Source organism: Ovis aries, chromosome 3 (assembly GCF_016772045.2).
Source record: "Ovis aries strain OAR_USU_Benz2616 breed Rambouillet chromosome 3, ARS-UI_Ramb_v3.0, whole genome shotgun sequence".
NCBI lineage: Eukaryota > Metazoa > Chordata > Mammalia > Artiodactyla > Bovidae > Ovis > Ovis aries.
Window position 1 is genome coordinate 222,049,665 of NC_056056.1, and position 15,572 is coordinate 222,065,236.

The following is a 15,572-nucleotide window of genomic DNA, read 5'->3' on the forward strand; positions in this document are numbered from 1 at the left end:
AAAAAAATAAAATACATTTGGGTCTTTGAAGCAATCTTAATAGTAATGTATTTGGCATTTTATAATGTATATACAAATAAAATGTATGAGAGCTGTTGCCCAGATGTCAAATGGAGTATATACTTGTAAGATTTTTACACTGTATGTGAAATAGTGTAATATTATTTGTAAATAGACTACTACAAGTCAAGATCCATATTCTAAACCTAGAACAACCACTTTTAGAAAAGGAAAGAGAGTTAGTTACTAAGCTAGTAGTGGAGGGGAAAAGATGGAATATTTAAAAACACTCAGCCTAGAGGAAGTCAGGATAAGAGAAAAAGGGGAATAAAGTACATTGGACTTCAGCAGTACGTGAACCGTGAACTTCCAGATGTTCAAGCTGGTTTTAGAAAAGGCAGAGGAACCAGAGATCAAATTGCCAACATCCGCTGGATCATGGAAAAAGCAGGAGAGTTCCAGAAAAACATCTATTTCTGCTTTATTGACTATGCGAAAGCCTTTGACTGTGTGGATCACAATAAACCATGGAAAATTCTTCACGAGATGGGAATACCAGACCACTTGACCTGCCTCTTGAGAAACCTATATGCAGGTGAGGAAGCAGCAGTTAGAACTGGACATGGAACAACAGACTGGTTCCAAATAGGAAAAGGAGTACATCAAGGCTGTATATTGTCACCCTGCTTATTTAACTTCTATGCAGAGTACATCATGAGAAATGCTGGGCTGGAAGAAACACAAGCTGGAATCAAGATTGCCGGGAGGAATATCAGTCACCTCAGATATGCAGATGACACCACCCTTATGGCAGAAAGTGAAGAGGAGCTAAAAAGCCTCTTGATGAAAGTGAAAGAGGAGAGTGAAAAAGTTGGCTTAAAGCTCAACACTCAGGAAACTAAGATCATGGCATCTGATCCCATCACTTCATGGGAAATAGATGGGGAAACAGTGGAAACAGTGTCAGACTTTATCTTTTTGGGCTCCAAAATCACTGCAGATGGTGATTGCAGCCATGAAATTAAAAGACGCTTACTCCTTGGAAGGAAAGTTATGGCCAACCCGGATAGCATATTCAAAAGCAGAGACATTACTTTGCCAGCAAAGGTCCATCTAGTCAAGGGTATGGTTTTTCCTGTGGTCATGTATGGATGTGAGAGTTGGACTGTGAAGAAAGCTGAGCACTGAAGAATTGATGCTTTTGAACTGTAATGTTGGAGAAGACTCTTTGAGAGTCCCTTGGGCTGCAACGAGATCCAGCCAGTCCATCCTAAAGGAGATGAGTCCTGGGTGTTCATTGGAAGGACTGATGCTGAAGCTGAAGCTCCAATACTTTGGCCACCTCATGTGAAATGTTGACTCATTGGAAAAGACTCTGATGCTGGGAGGGATTGGGGGCAGGAGGAGAAGGGGACGACAGAGAATGAGATGGCTGGATGGCATCACCGACTCGGTGGACTTGAGTTTGAGTGAACTCCGGGAATTGGTGATGGACAGGGAGGCCTGGCGTGCTGCGATTCATGGGGTTCCAAAGAGTTGGACACAACTGAGCAACTGAACTGAACTGAGGATAAAAAGAAAACAAATATCACAATGATATACTCAAACACAACTATGTTGATAAGTACATTAAAAGTAAATGGCTTATATTAAAATTAAAAGACAGTGTTAGATTGATTTTTTTTTAAAGTGAGACTCAGTCGTATGGTAACTACAAGAAATGCATTTTGAATGTGAAGATGAAGATAAGTTTATAATGAAAGAATGAAAATGCATACCATGCAAACACTTTTTGAAAAGATGGAGTGGCTATATTAACATCAGATAAAATAGACTTGAGATGTACAGAGGAATATTTCATAATGATTAAAGGATCAGCTCCCCAAGAAGAAGACATAAAAGCACGAACACATATTGCTAAGAGGGAGAAGGCGACGGCACCCCACTCCAGTACTCTCGCCTGGAACCTCCCGTGGGCGGAGGAGCCTGGTGGGCTGCAGTCCATGGAGTCGCTAAGAGTGGGACACAACTGAGTGACTTCACTTTCACTTTTCACTTTCATGCATTGGAGAAGGAAATGGCAACCTGCTCCAGTGTTCTTGCCTGGAGAATCCCAGGGATGGGGGAGCCTGGTGGGCTGCTGTCTATGGGGTTGCACAGAGTCAGACACTACTGGAGTGATTTAGCAGCAGCAACATATTGCTAAGAGAACTTCGGCAAGTACATTAAGCAAAAACTGACAAAACTGAAAGGAGAAATAGATCTGTAAGGTTCGTAAATTCTTACAAACGAGGAGAAAGAAACTCAGGAGTAATATAAACACTTAAATACGTTAACAAGTGGATGGATAAATATATGGTATATTCTTAATCAAAAATAAAAATGAACTGATACATGAGTAATACAAAAACTTGAGCACATAAATAAATGGTATATTCATAATCAGAAACAACAATAAACTGATACATGTAACAACATGGACAAATCTCAAAAACATTGAAAAAGATGTCTCTTCATATACACTAGACCATTAAGGTATGACCTAAATCAAATCCCTTATGATTATACAGTGGAAGTGAGAAATAGATTCAAGGGACTAGATCTGATAGAGTGCCTGATGAACTATGGACAGAGGTTCATGACATTGTATAGGAGACAGGGATCAAGACCATCCCAATGGAAAAGAAATGCAAAAAAGCAAAATAGCTGTCTGGGGAGGGCTTACAAATAGCTGTGAAAAGAAGAGAAGCGAAAAGCAAAGGAGAAAAGGAAAGATATAAGCACCTGAATGCAGAGTTCCAAAGAATAGCAAGAAGAGATAAGAAAGCCTTCCTCAGTGATCAATGTAAAGAAATAGAGGAACACAACAGAATGGGAAAGACTAGAGATCTCTTCAAGAAAATTAGAGATACCAAGGGAACATTTCATGCTAAGATGGGCTCGATAAAGGACAGAAATGGTATGGACCTAACAGAAGCAGAAGATATTAAGAAGAGGTGGCAAAAATACACAGAAGAACTGTACAAAAAGATCTTCATGACCCAGATAATCACGATGGTGTGATCACTCACCTAGAGCCAGACATCCTGGAATGTAAAGTCAAATGGGCCTTAGAAAGCATCACTATGAACAAAGCTAGTGGAGGGGATGGAATTCCAGTTGAGCTATTTCAAATCCTGAAAGATGATGCTGTGAAAGTGCTGCACTCAATATGCCAGCAAATTTGGAAAACTCAGCAGTGGTCACAGGACTGGAAAAGGTCAGTTATCATTCCAATCCCAAAGAAAGGCAACGCCAAAGGATGCTCAAACTACCGCACAATTGCACTCATCTCACACGCTAGTAAAGTGATACTCAAAATTCTCCAAGCCAGGCTTTAGCAATACATGAACCGTGAACTTCCAGATGTTCAAGCTGGTTTTAGAAAAGGCAGAGGAACCAGAGATCAAATTGCCAACATCCGCTGGATCATGGAAAAAGCAAGAAAGTTCCAGAAAAATATCTATTTCTGGTTTATTGACTATGCGAAAGCCTTTGACTGTGTGGATCACAATAAACTGTGGAAAATTCTTCACAAGATGGGAATACCAGACCACTTGACCTGCCTCTTGAGAAACCTATATGCAGGTGAGGAAGCAGCAGTTAGAACTGGACATGGAACAACAGACTGGTTCCAAATAGGAAAAGGAGTACGTCAAGGCTGTATATTGTCACCCTGCTTATTTAACTTCTGTGCAGAGTACATCATGAGAACTGCTGGGCTGGAAGAAGCACAAGCTGGAATCAAGATTGCCGGGAAGAATATCAGTCACCTCAGATATGCAGATGACACCACCCTTATGGCAGAAAGTGAAGAGGAGCTAAAAAGCCTCTTGATGAAAGTGAAAGAGGAGAGTGAAAAAGTTGGCTTAAAGCTCAGCATTCAGAAAACTAAGATCAGCGTATCTGGTCCCATCACTTCATGGCAAATAGATGGGGAAACGGTGTCAGACTTTATTTTTTTGGGCTCCAAAATCACTGCAGATGGTGACTGCAGCCATGAAATTAAAAGACGCTTGCTCCTTGGGATGACTGTGCCCAGCCCTCTTCGAGTGTGGGTGCCTTGCTGTTTGTATATTCATGTAATCCTCACTCTAACCCTCTTGTTACACGCAAGAAAGTCTAGACTGAAGTTCAGAACCCTCCACAGGTTACACAGCCAGAGGGCTGAGCTGAAATTCTCCCGCAGGTCTGTCTGCCTCCAGAAGTAACCCCGTCCTCTGTCCTGGGGATCGCACCTGGTCTCGCTGTGGGCAGGCACATGCCCGTCGCATCCAGGCGGTTCAGGGGTGGTGACCCAGCGCCTGCCTCCTCCCACCTCAGGCTCCGAGCCTTCTGAGTTGGCGGTCGCCTCTGCTTCATCTGCCAGTGACAGCGCTGTCTAGGCGTTGCCACACCCACGTCGGCAGTGTGCTGGCCTCGGCAGGAGGACTCTGCTCACCTGGGCGCGTGTGCATGTACCCTGCGGCCCCCTGCCACGAACACACTTTGGCATCTCACTGGGCGCTTCAGTGGGAGAGTCAGTCCTGCGTTGGCATCGTGCTCTTGTTTTTCTTCAGGTCGTTGTGACTTTGCTATTTGCCGTTCAGTGTGAGAGCAGACAGTAATGGAGCCTCTGGTGTTGTGTTTCTTTGGTCAGCCTAATACATTTTTCCCCAAAGAAGCTTAGATACTACTTGAGTTGGGCCTGGCCACCTTGCAGTGCATTCTCTGAGATTAGTGTTGGCCGCGGTGGGAAAGAGCAGTTAGCAGTCAATGAGCCGTCCTGCTGTCTGCACTTGACTTCCAGAGGCTAAATGTTCACTTGTTTAAGCCAGACTTGCCGTCTTGTCGAGATGTGTTTCGTCGTGAAGCGTTGACTGAGCTTGGCTCCCTGATAGGAACTGTTACTGCAACTTCTGACTCATCATGGGTCTAGAATCAGTTCCCAACACGTTAGCTAAAGAAACAACTTCCCTGTTTTATGAAGTGCGAACAGAAGAAAATGTGTTCATGTCCTAATCGTTTCCCCTGCCCCTGACGCGAGCTCCTCACTCGCAGTGGCAGGAACCTGTAAACATAATCGTGGTGATGACACCTGCAGCCGCATCTCCTGGAGGTGTCACGCCCATGGGTCCCTTTCTCAGTGACCGTCACCTGTGTTCACTCTCCAGCGTGTCATTATGTGTGTGTCACGACGTCACTACCGTCCTTTGTCTAGAATAGGTTATGTTATAAACCTTTAATGAATTTCTATAAAAAGTTATCTTATATCATTTCATAACGGAGCGGTATGAATGAGAAGTATTAACCTTGGAGTGCATGCCCCGAGTTCAGGTATGGCTCTAGTGTAACCTTGATTTCCAAGAACTCTTTAATTCACCCGTACAGTCTGCTTTGAAATGTCAGTTTTTAGCATGTGATTTTATTTCCCCTTCTGTCGGGATCGTGCCACTAAGCGTCTGCTCAGGCAGTGTCCGAGGGAGCCAGCTCCTGTCGCCTCCCCAGCCGCTCATGTCAGAGGCGCCTTTTCCACTGTGGCAGCTGAGGGGTGGGGTCGTAATTTGCCTGAGTCTTACTAGAAGCAAAGTTGAGCAGACTTCGACATCTCTGCAGTCCGCTCGCATTGCTTTCGTCTGTGCCATTTATGTTCATGTGCTTCATCCAGTTTTCTGTTGGATTCTTGATCTTTTCTCAACTTTTACAAATTCTGTACATATTAAAATATTAACCCTTTTCCTGTGGTATCTTTCAGATAATTATTACAGCTTTCACTTGCCTTTTTTAGGAAACGTAGTTAAATTTTAAGACTTGTCTGTTGCTTCTGGATTTAGAACCGTAGAAACTGCTTCCAACTTAGAAAAAGAATTTACTTACTAGTAAACCGAGATTCATTGGAAGTTTATGCTGGTGAGTAATACTGGGAAGAGATCCCACTTTATATATTTTTTTAAGTATATTAAAATGTAGTTGATTTGCAATGTTGTATTCATTTGTATTTTTTTTAATATGTCTGCCTAGTTGCCCAACTTTTTGGAGGAAGGATGAAAAGAAAGTGTCATTTTTTATTTGCATGTCTCTTTTTAAACATTTCTGGACTGATAGAGGCATTTCAGGTAATTGCACTAACTGTATTTTTACAGGAATGAGTCAGGAGATAGAAAAGGAGCCGCAGACCTCCTATAGCCCCCATACCCCCAGGCCGTCCGAGTGTGTGAATTTGCCTTTTCTGTTCTTTGTAGGTGAATGAGCTGGACGGCATCCCCCTGATCCTCGACAGCTGTGGCCTCGATGACAGCAACCCCTGTATCCTTGACGTGCCCCCAGTGAGTTCACGCCCGGGGCCTCCATCTGGCGCCCCTTCACGAGAGAGCGAGCTGGCTGTCTCGTTGGCTTTGTCCCTAAGCACTGAGCCGCTTGGTCAGAGTTGGGGCCGAGCCGCACTCCTGCAGCCTGTGCAGCGCAGTGAGCGCAGGTTCTTGGCGGGGCGGGGTGGGGGGGGGGGGGAGGGCGTTCTCCTCCAGAATGCCTGAAGCCCCAGCTGAAAGCTCACCTGTGGGCCCTGTGTTCTCTGCCTGTCACTGACATCACCTTTCCAGACCACGTGTTCCGCGGAGTGACTGTGGAGAAGGGTACGTCTCTTCAGTAGAGGTTCAAAGGGACCTCTGGAAGAACCATTCTAGCAGTGGTAGCTTGGAGACCTCTGAGAGCTCAGAAGTGGGAGAAGCGCCCTAGTGGCCCGGGAGTCTGGTTTTTGCTGGGTGCTGTCTTGGGGCCCTCAGCTACTGACGCCAGAGGCTCTGGGTCTTGCCCGTCCTTGTCCTGACCACCCTTCTGGAGGGCGTTGTGCAAGGAACTTGCCCACTCCCCACCTCTCCACCTAGGTCTTCCGTGTGGGAAACGAATCTAGTGCAGTGATGAAGAGCGAGGCTGGAGGCAGCCTGTGTAGGTTTGAGAGAGAATCTGTTTCACTTCAAGACCTTCTGGTCCCTTACCTGGCCATTGCATGGCCTTGTGCTTATTGCTGGTGGGTGGGCAGTGGCGGGGGTTGGGGGGTGTTAATAAGGCCATTGCCAGGACTTTGAGATTGTGACCCTGTGGGAGGCCAAGTGAAAGTGAAGTCACTCAGTTGTGTCTGACTCTTTGCGACCCCGTGGACTGTAACCCACCAAGCTCCTCTGTCCATGGGATTCTCCAGGCAAGAATACTGGAGTGCATTGCCAAGGAGGAGGGGAATTTTGTGTTTAAAATGCTCACTATTGGTTTCTGTCAAGAAGAGAAAAGGAGCTGATGAAAATCATGTGTTGCAAAGTAAGTAGATTGAGAAATGCTTATTATTTGTGCTAGAGATACTGTCGTTTGTCTGATTAGCAATGGAAGAAAAATTCCTATTTTAAAGAGCATGATAGCTTGTAAGCTCAGTCAGAGAAAGAAAAGTAAACAGCCTCTGAAGAGTTTTCCTCAAGGTAAAACAGTCAGTTCACTGCCTTGCATTATGATCAGGCACTACAGGCTGTGCTCCTTAGACGGGTTTGAAGTTTTTTAGCCCCAAAAAGGGAAAGGAGAAAAGAAAGCTGTCACAGGAAAGCAATAAAAGAACATTCAGGTGTTACTGCAGGTGTTGCGTTTCCGGATGAAAAAGATGATTTATTGCAAACAAAAAATTCACGCAATTTTACTTTTATATTCCCTGAATTGACCTTCTAGTGAAGAAAGGTTTTTTATTACTAATCTTTGGCCTTTGGCAAAGACTGAAAAATTAAAAGGCTGTTGCACACAGCCCATGGCAGCTCTGCAGATACGCTGCATGTGGTGCCTGCTTCCTAAGTCTTTGATGTTGGCGTCTCCTTGCCAAATACTCATTCATTCATTCCTTTCAGGAAGCATTTATTGAGTCCTTACTATGTGTGAGAACAGCAAGAAGAGATAAGAAAGGCTTCCTCAGCGATCAGTGCAAAGAAATAGAGGAACACAACAGAATGGGAAAGACTAGAGATCTGTTTAAGAAAATCAGAGATACCAAGGGAACATTTTATGCAAAGATGGGCTTGATAAAGGACAGAAATGGTGTGGACCTAACAGAAGCAGAAAATATTAAGAAGAGGTGGCAAGAATACACAGAAGAACTGTACAGAAAAGATCTTCATGACCCAGATAATCACGATGGTGTGATCACTCATCTAGAGCCGGCCATCCTGGAATGTGAAGTCAAGTGGGCCTTAGAAAGCATCATGAACAAAGCTAGTAGAGGTGATGGAATTCTAGTTGAGCTATTTCAAATCCTGAGAGATGCTGCTGTGAAAGTGCTGCACTCAATATCCCAGCAAATTTGGAAAACTCAGCAGTGGCCACAGGACTGGAAAAGGTCAGTTTTCATTCCAGTTCCAAAGAAAGGCAATGCCAAAGAATGCTCAAACTACCGCACAATTGCACTCATCTCAACATGCTAGTAAAGTAATGCTCAAAATTCTCCAAGCCAGGCTTCAGCAATACGTGAACCGTGAACTCCCTGATGTTCATGCTGGTTTTAGAAAAGGCAGAGGAACCAGAGATCAAATTGCCAACATCCACTGGATCATGGAAAAAGCAAGAGAGTTCCAGAAAAACATCTGTTTCTGCTTTATTGACTATGCCAAAGCCTTTGACTGTGTGGATCACAATAAACTGTGGAAAATTCTGAAAGAGATGGAAATACCAGACCACTTAACCTGCCTCTTGAGAAATCTGTATGCAGGTCAGGAAGCAACAGTTAGAACTGGACATGGAACAACAGACTGGTTCCAAATAGGAAAAGGAGTACATCAAGGCTGTATATTGTCATCCTGCTTATTTAACTTCTATGTAGAGTACATCATGAGAAACGCTGGGCTGGAAGAAACACAAGCTGTAATCAAGATTGCCGGGAGAAATATCAGTCACCTCAGATATGCAGATGACACCACCCTTATGGCAGAAAGTGAAGAGGAGCTAAAAGCCTCTTGATGAAAGTGAAAGAGGAGAGTGAAAAAGTTGGCTTAAAGCTCAACATTCAGAAAACGAAGATCATGGCATCCGGTCCCATCACTTCATGGGAAATAGATGGGGAAACAGTGGAAACAGTGTCAGACTTTATCTTTTTGGGCTCCAAAATCACTGCAGATGGTGATTGCAGCCGTGAAATTAAAAGATGCTTACTCCTTGGAAGAAAAGTTATGACCAACCTAGATAGTATATTCAAAAGCAGAGACATTACTTTGCCGACTAAGGTCCATCTAGTCAAGGCCATGGTTTTTCCTGTGGTCATGTATGGATGTGAGAGTTGGACTGTGAAGAAGGCTGAGCGCCGAAGAATTGATGCTTTTGAAGTGTGGTGTTGGAGAAGACTCTTGAGAGTCCCTTGGACTGCAAGGAGATCAACCCTGAGATTTCTTTGGAAGGAATGATGCTAAAGCTGAAGCTCCAGTACTTTGGCCATCTCATGCGGAGTTGACTCATTGGAGAAGACTCTGATGCTGGGAGGGATTGTGGGCAGGAGGAGAAGGGGACGACCGAGGATGAGATGGCTGGATGGCATCACGGACTCGATGAACATGAGTCTGAGTGAAGTCTGAGAGATGGTGATGGACAGAGAGGCCTGGCATGCTGCGATTCATGGGATCGCAAAGAGTCTGACACGACTGAGCGACCGAACTACTACTATGTGTTTACATACGTTACCTTCTTTAGTCTTGACAACACTGTGAAGCAGGTCCTGTTATCATCATCTTCCACATCTGTAGATGAGAAAATAAACTGAGAACTAAAGGTCAGACTCAGAGGTTAAGCTTGTCATGTACCTGATTCTCAGCCACTTTTCTAAACTGCCTCCTATGAGTCACTGGGATGGTCAGAACGCATACAGAGAAGGCATAGTAAGGTACTAATGTAGTGGAGAAATGACTCAGAATTATACACTGAAAATTTTTATATGGACAGTCTATATGGATAACTGGTTTTTAAAATGGTTATTAATGAAGTATTGCAAGATTCAGGAATCTTCTCTGAATTGTCAAGAAAAGGTGAAACATTAGATGTTTAGTGTTATATATGTTTAATAATTCTTTAGACTTTTGTTTTATAAAGGCCTACTAGATTTTAAAGACATGTAAGATATACTTAAGATGAGACCTAAGGGAGAGTGATGGTCAGAAATGAAAAAGCGTTATAGCCTAGAAATCCAGGTTTTGTAGGGATTCAATTTTTAGATGGGAGCCGTAAGTTGAAACCTGGCTGCCCAGTATTCAGAGCAGACGGGCCGGGTGCAGATCACAGAGTGGATCCACCCAGCGCTCCTCCTTGCTGTCTGCCCCTGCTGTCGGGGGAGTTGCCCCAGGCATTCTTTCATCACCGCACCTTGCCTCCTTACCTCTCCTTCCCTTTCCCACCCTCCTTTCTTAGGTTTGTTTCTCTCCTATATGTTTTTACTCATCAAAATACTACATCTGTTGGCTTTTTTAATGCCAAAGGTATAGATGGGAGAGTGAAATCTCTGGCCCAGTCTCCAGCACTTCGCTGTTCACTGTCTCAGCTGTTGCTTTTGTCGAGCTAAGTAATGTGCTTTGCCGCTGTCCCTTGGTCTGTCAGGTCCTGATGTTAGCTGTTTACTTTGTCATGACACTGGGACTTAGCTTCTGTTACCAGCCCCTCTGCTCTCCCCTTCGTGCTTCCACTGTAATTAAGATCCCATTTGCTCTATTGTCTGCATTTCTGATTAGGCTGAACATCTTCTATTTGGATTGTGTGTGTGTGTGTGTGTGTGTGTGTGTGTGTGTGTGTAAAATGTGCTTGATGAAAACCTTTTGCCCATTTTTTCATTGGGTTATCTTTTCATAGTTTGTCTGCAATAGATTGTTTCACATATTCTTGGTAGAAGCCCTTTGGCAGCCGCGCGTCTTGCTGATGTTCCCTTTCCCCTCTGCTATTACTTATCTTGTCATTCTCTGCATAGTTTTTTATTAACAAAATTTCTTACCTTTTAGTCGAGTTTACCACTGTTTCTTGATGATTAGTTTATTTGAGTGTGTATTCTGTTAACTATTTTCATACACTTGGGTCCTAACAGTACTCTGTATTATCTTCTGAATGCTTTGTATTTTTACCTTTTATCCTTAGGTCTGCAATTCATGTGGGATTGATTTTTGGGCATGGTGTGAGGGAGGGTCTGTTTCTGTATTTTTCCACCGGAGCACAGCATTGTCCTGGCCCAGGTACTGGAAAGAACACGCTTTGGCTCCTGTGGCGCCGTGTGTCGTGTGGGTGGCTGTGGACTCTCCTCTCTTTCCCTGATCTCTGTGTCTGTCTGTGCCAGTGCTAGAGTCTTAGGTACTGTCGCTCTCTGCGGTTTCAAGATACTGTAGATCGATTGACTGAGTCCTTGATTGAGTTGATTGAGGCCTTCCAACTTGTTTCTTTTTTTAGAGTATTATGGCTATGTTTGGTCGTTTGTGTTTGCCCGTAAAAGTTTTAAAACCGGCTAGTCAGAGTCTACCCATTTGTGCCTGCGTGTTCATGTGCACACACGTTTACACACTTGTACATGCTTAGAACCACCACCTCTGCTCACTGAAATTGCATTGGCGAGAATCAGTTTAATGAGAATTGACGTCTAAACAATACTGAGTCTTCTAATCCATCCACGATCATGGCATATCTGCCCATTTATTTAAGATTATTATGGGGTTTTTGACCCATGCATTATTTAGAAATGCGTTTCTTAAATTCTGAACAAATAGCAATTGTTTGGGGGGGACTCATTTCTCACATAAATATATTATGACCAGAGGGCGCATGCTGGGTGTTCTCTGTCCTGAAAATGTGTTGAGACCTGCTTCATGACCGCTGTGTGGCCAGTTTCGGCAGCTGTTCTGTGTGTGCTGGACAGTCATATCTGCTTTCTCATAGTGGAGTACAGTATTTTCAGGTCAAGATTGTAAATTTTTTACATTTCTAGTGATGCTTTTTTCTATTTTGGTTTATCAGTTAGAGAGAGAGATGTTTTAAAAATCGGCCTATGACTATAGATTTCTCCAAATTTCTCCTCTTAGTTATATAGCATTTTTCTTTATATATTTTGAGACAGTATTATTAAAGTATCAGGTCTTGAAAAATGTCCCCGTTGTCATTGTAAAGTGACCTTCTGTATCTCTAAAAATGCTTTTTGCCTAACATGAATATAGCTACTTTACTTCACTATTGATTGATATTTACATGGTAAAACCACTGCAGAACTTTTATTTTCAGTCTTTCTGTATCAGAGGCATTGGCTGTAAAGAGCATGGCTGACTTTTCCTTAGTCTGGTTTCTTTGCCTTTTAGCTGCTGCGTTTGGCCCATTCATATTTAATGTAATTGCTTATCTGTTTATATTTAAGCCAGGCTGATTTGCTTTCTATTTTATTTTTCTCTTGCTTCTTTTGAATTGTTTTGTATAATTAAGCATTTATCTTTTTCAGTTTAAAATGTTTAATTTTTTTTTTCTATTTTGTTAATAGTTCCCTGGGAAATTATAACATGCATCCTTGACTAAGGAAAATACAATGTTTTTCAGATCTTTACCCCTTTTCCAGATAATATAGGACCACTTAGCATCCCCCAGCTTACATGCTGTTATATATTTTCATTCTATTTTTATAACCCTATAAAACGTTACTATCAATTTTCATTTAGATGGATCCACATACTTACTCCTTTCCTGCCTTTCACCCCTTCTTACAGCTTTGTCTGTCTACCTGGGGTCATTTTCCTTCTGCCTGAAGACTTTCTTTTAGAATTTCCTTTAAAATGGGTTCATGGGTGAGGGACTGTTTGGCTTGTTAGAAAATGTGTGCCTGGTTCCAGCATTTGGGATAGCTCCAGGATCTCAGTGTTTCAGTGCAGTGGTCCCCAACCTTCTTGGCACTAGGGACTGGTTTCTTGGCAGACAGTTTTTTCCACAGACTGGGGAGGAGGGTAGGGTGGAGATAGTTCAGGCCATCACGTGAGTGATGGTGGGGTTCAGGTGGTAATACCTTTGGACTCTGCCTGCCGCCCTCTGTCTCTCATAAGTTCAGTTCAGTCGCTCAGTTGTGTCCGACTCTGCAACCCCATGGACAGCAGCACGCCAGGCTTCCCTGTCCTTTACCATCTCTTGGAGCTTGCTCAAACTCATGTCCATCAAGTGGGTGATGCCATCCAACCACCTCATCTTCTGTTGTCCCCTTCTCCTCTGGCCTTCAATCTTTCCCAGATCAGGGTCTTTTCTTTTCCATCTCTCATAAACTTGGCCCTATTTACAGAACCTCCAAGCCTGTCTGCCATACTTAGAATATGTCCACAGGTTCCAGCATGTCCTGACAGGTCCTGTGTGTTCTGGCCCAACCTGCCTCTTCAGTTGGATCCAGACTGGTTTCCCTCTTTTAGCATTCCCCAGACAGGCCTCCTCTTTTGTTCCTCGAATCTGTGATTTCTCACCTCAGGGAAGTCATTGTCTTCCTCCCTTGGCTGCACTCTCTCCCCTGGCTCAGCCTCCTCTTCTCTTCCGCAGGGAAGCCTTCCCAGAGCCTCACCAGCCCCTCCTGGGACCTGTTCTGCTCCTCCAGCTTGTCCCAGTCTGTACCTGAGTATTTGTGCATTTGCGTCCTAAGTACCCTCTAGACCAAGGGCCATAAGGGCATGGATTTTTTCTGTCTGTTTTTATCTCAATGTAATATGCCACTGATAGGCACATACTAAATGTCCAGTAAATATTTTAGGATGGGTACCTGACTGAGTAAGGCAGTGAACAAATGAATGAAAACCAGCAGCTTGATGAAGTGTGTGTGTGTGTATGTTTATTTGACAGGTAGGGAGGATCTTCCTAAGCAGGGGAGAAATTTCTCCCTTGGATTTGATGATTCTTTTGTGAATTGAATAAACTTGGTTTGGCAGCGGTATTATTTCAGCTTTGTTTGGTGGTTCAGCCCCTTCTATTAACTCACACCAGTCGAGCTTTCATTGAACTTTAATTTCAGTATTTTGTGTTAAAGAAAGCAATATATATTGCATGTGTGTAGACTAGGAATCAGAGCTGAGAGTAAAGGTCAGTTAATAAGAATAGCTCCGCTCTCTGGTTGCTCTGGATCGGCGGGCTGTGTTGTGTGCTCACGCATCGCCCATGGGTTGGGGATGAGGGCTCATGTTACCTTAGGTAGGCATCCTCGTTCCCTGTGGGAAGTCAGCAGTTCCGACCCCCTGGAAGACTTCCTCTTTCTCCACCACTCATGGGGATTAGGAATTTCTAGGTGGCATATCCAAGCATACTGGGCTGTCAACTCCCCCAGGCTAGGAACGGGACTGGAAGGCTGGCTGTCCCGTTTCTTGGAGGTGTCTTCTAGTGATGGACTGGGATTTCTAGTTCCAGGGAAAAGACAACATCCCAGGGGGTTGTTCACCCCGAAGGAAGGCCCTCAGCGGCTGTGCTACATCAGGACACAGCCCAGCTGTTCATCCGCCGCTCCCTTGCGGGGACCCGCAGTAATGACACAGTAGCAGATACCATCGGAAAATTCCAGCCCCGCCACCACAGAGTCAGTTTCTTATTTGTCAGTTTATTGTGGCAAGTGGGATTGTTTGTTGTTGCTGTTTCCAAATAGAAACAGCTGAACTTTATTTGAAATGTTTTTCTTTCATTCTTTTTTTGATCTGTGTTTTGATCAGTTGTCCTTGATGTGGGTTTTATATATATATATATATTGTTTTTATTGGAGGAGGAGGGGACAAGGATAGGATGAGCGTCTAAACTAGGTTGGGTTTTTTTTTCTGTTCTTTCCTTTCTTTTCCTTCCTTCCTTTCTCTTTTCTTTTTTCTTTTTATATTGAAAAGCCTCATTTGTAAGTGTTACATGTGCCCAGAAGCGTACCTTTATAGGAAAGTAACCAGAGTCTCCCAGTCATGCCATGCCATGGAGGCATGGATGGCGTAGTGGCACGAGCACCAGCCCTGGGGGCCGCAGACACAGGCTCTGCCGCTTCTCAGCCTCGAAGTGCGCCGCTCCGCCTGTGTGGCGAGTCTCAGCTTATGTGTCTAAAGCGGGACGGACCCCCACAGGGCCGTGGTGAAAGGAGTGTGCTGTGTGCAAAGCGCCCAGCCTGCAGCCTCTCAGCAGGCAGATGCTGCCCCACAGATGTCCTGTGACAGCTGTGGCTGCCCAGGAGAAAGGTGGAGTTTCATCTGTGAGCACACTGTGAGTCAGGGGTAAGACTTAAGTAATATTAATGATACTGCAAAACAGAAAAGAGTCCTGAAATGTACTCTCACATACACAACAAAGGCCCCCTGTACTTGAGGAGTAAAGGGTGGTCGTTTTCCGTAAATGATGCTAGACCAATTTAATATCTCTTAACGGGGAAGAAAAACCTGCCACTCGTATCTCACCCTGTTCACCCACACTAATTGAAGACAGCTCATAAACCTTGATGTGGAAGGTAAAACACAAGAGCTTCTAGGAGGAATCATAAGAAAGTATGGTTCTTGTCTTGGAACAGGCAAAGGTTTCTTAAACAAAACATCAAAATTTTAACT

At 44.0% G+C, this 15,572-nt stretch overlaps 1 protein-coding gene across 2 annotated transcripts in view; it reads left to right on the forward strand.

Annotated features, from left to right (window-relative positions):
- Positions 1 to 15,572, forward strand: part of ATXN10 (ataxin 10) — a 144,972-nt gene that overhangs the window by 112,499 nt on the left and 16,901 nt on the right. For both annotated transcript variants that reach the window (XM_060413626.1, XM_027968210.2), the window contains exon 10: positions 6,261 to 6,324. In XM_060413626.1, coding sequence (XP_060269609.1) covers positions 6,261 to 6,324 — 64 coding nt within the window. The remainder of the gene's footprint in view (positions 1 to 6,260; positions 6,325 to 15,572) is intronic.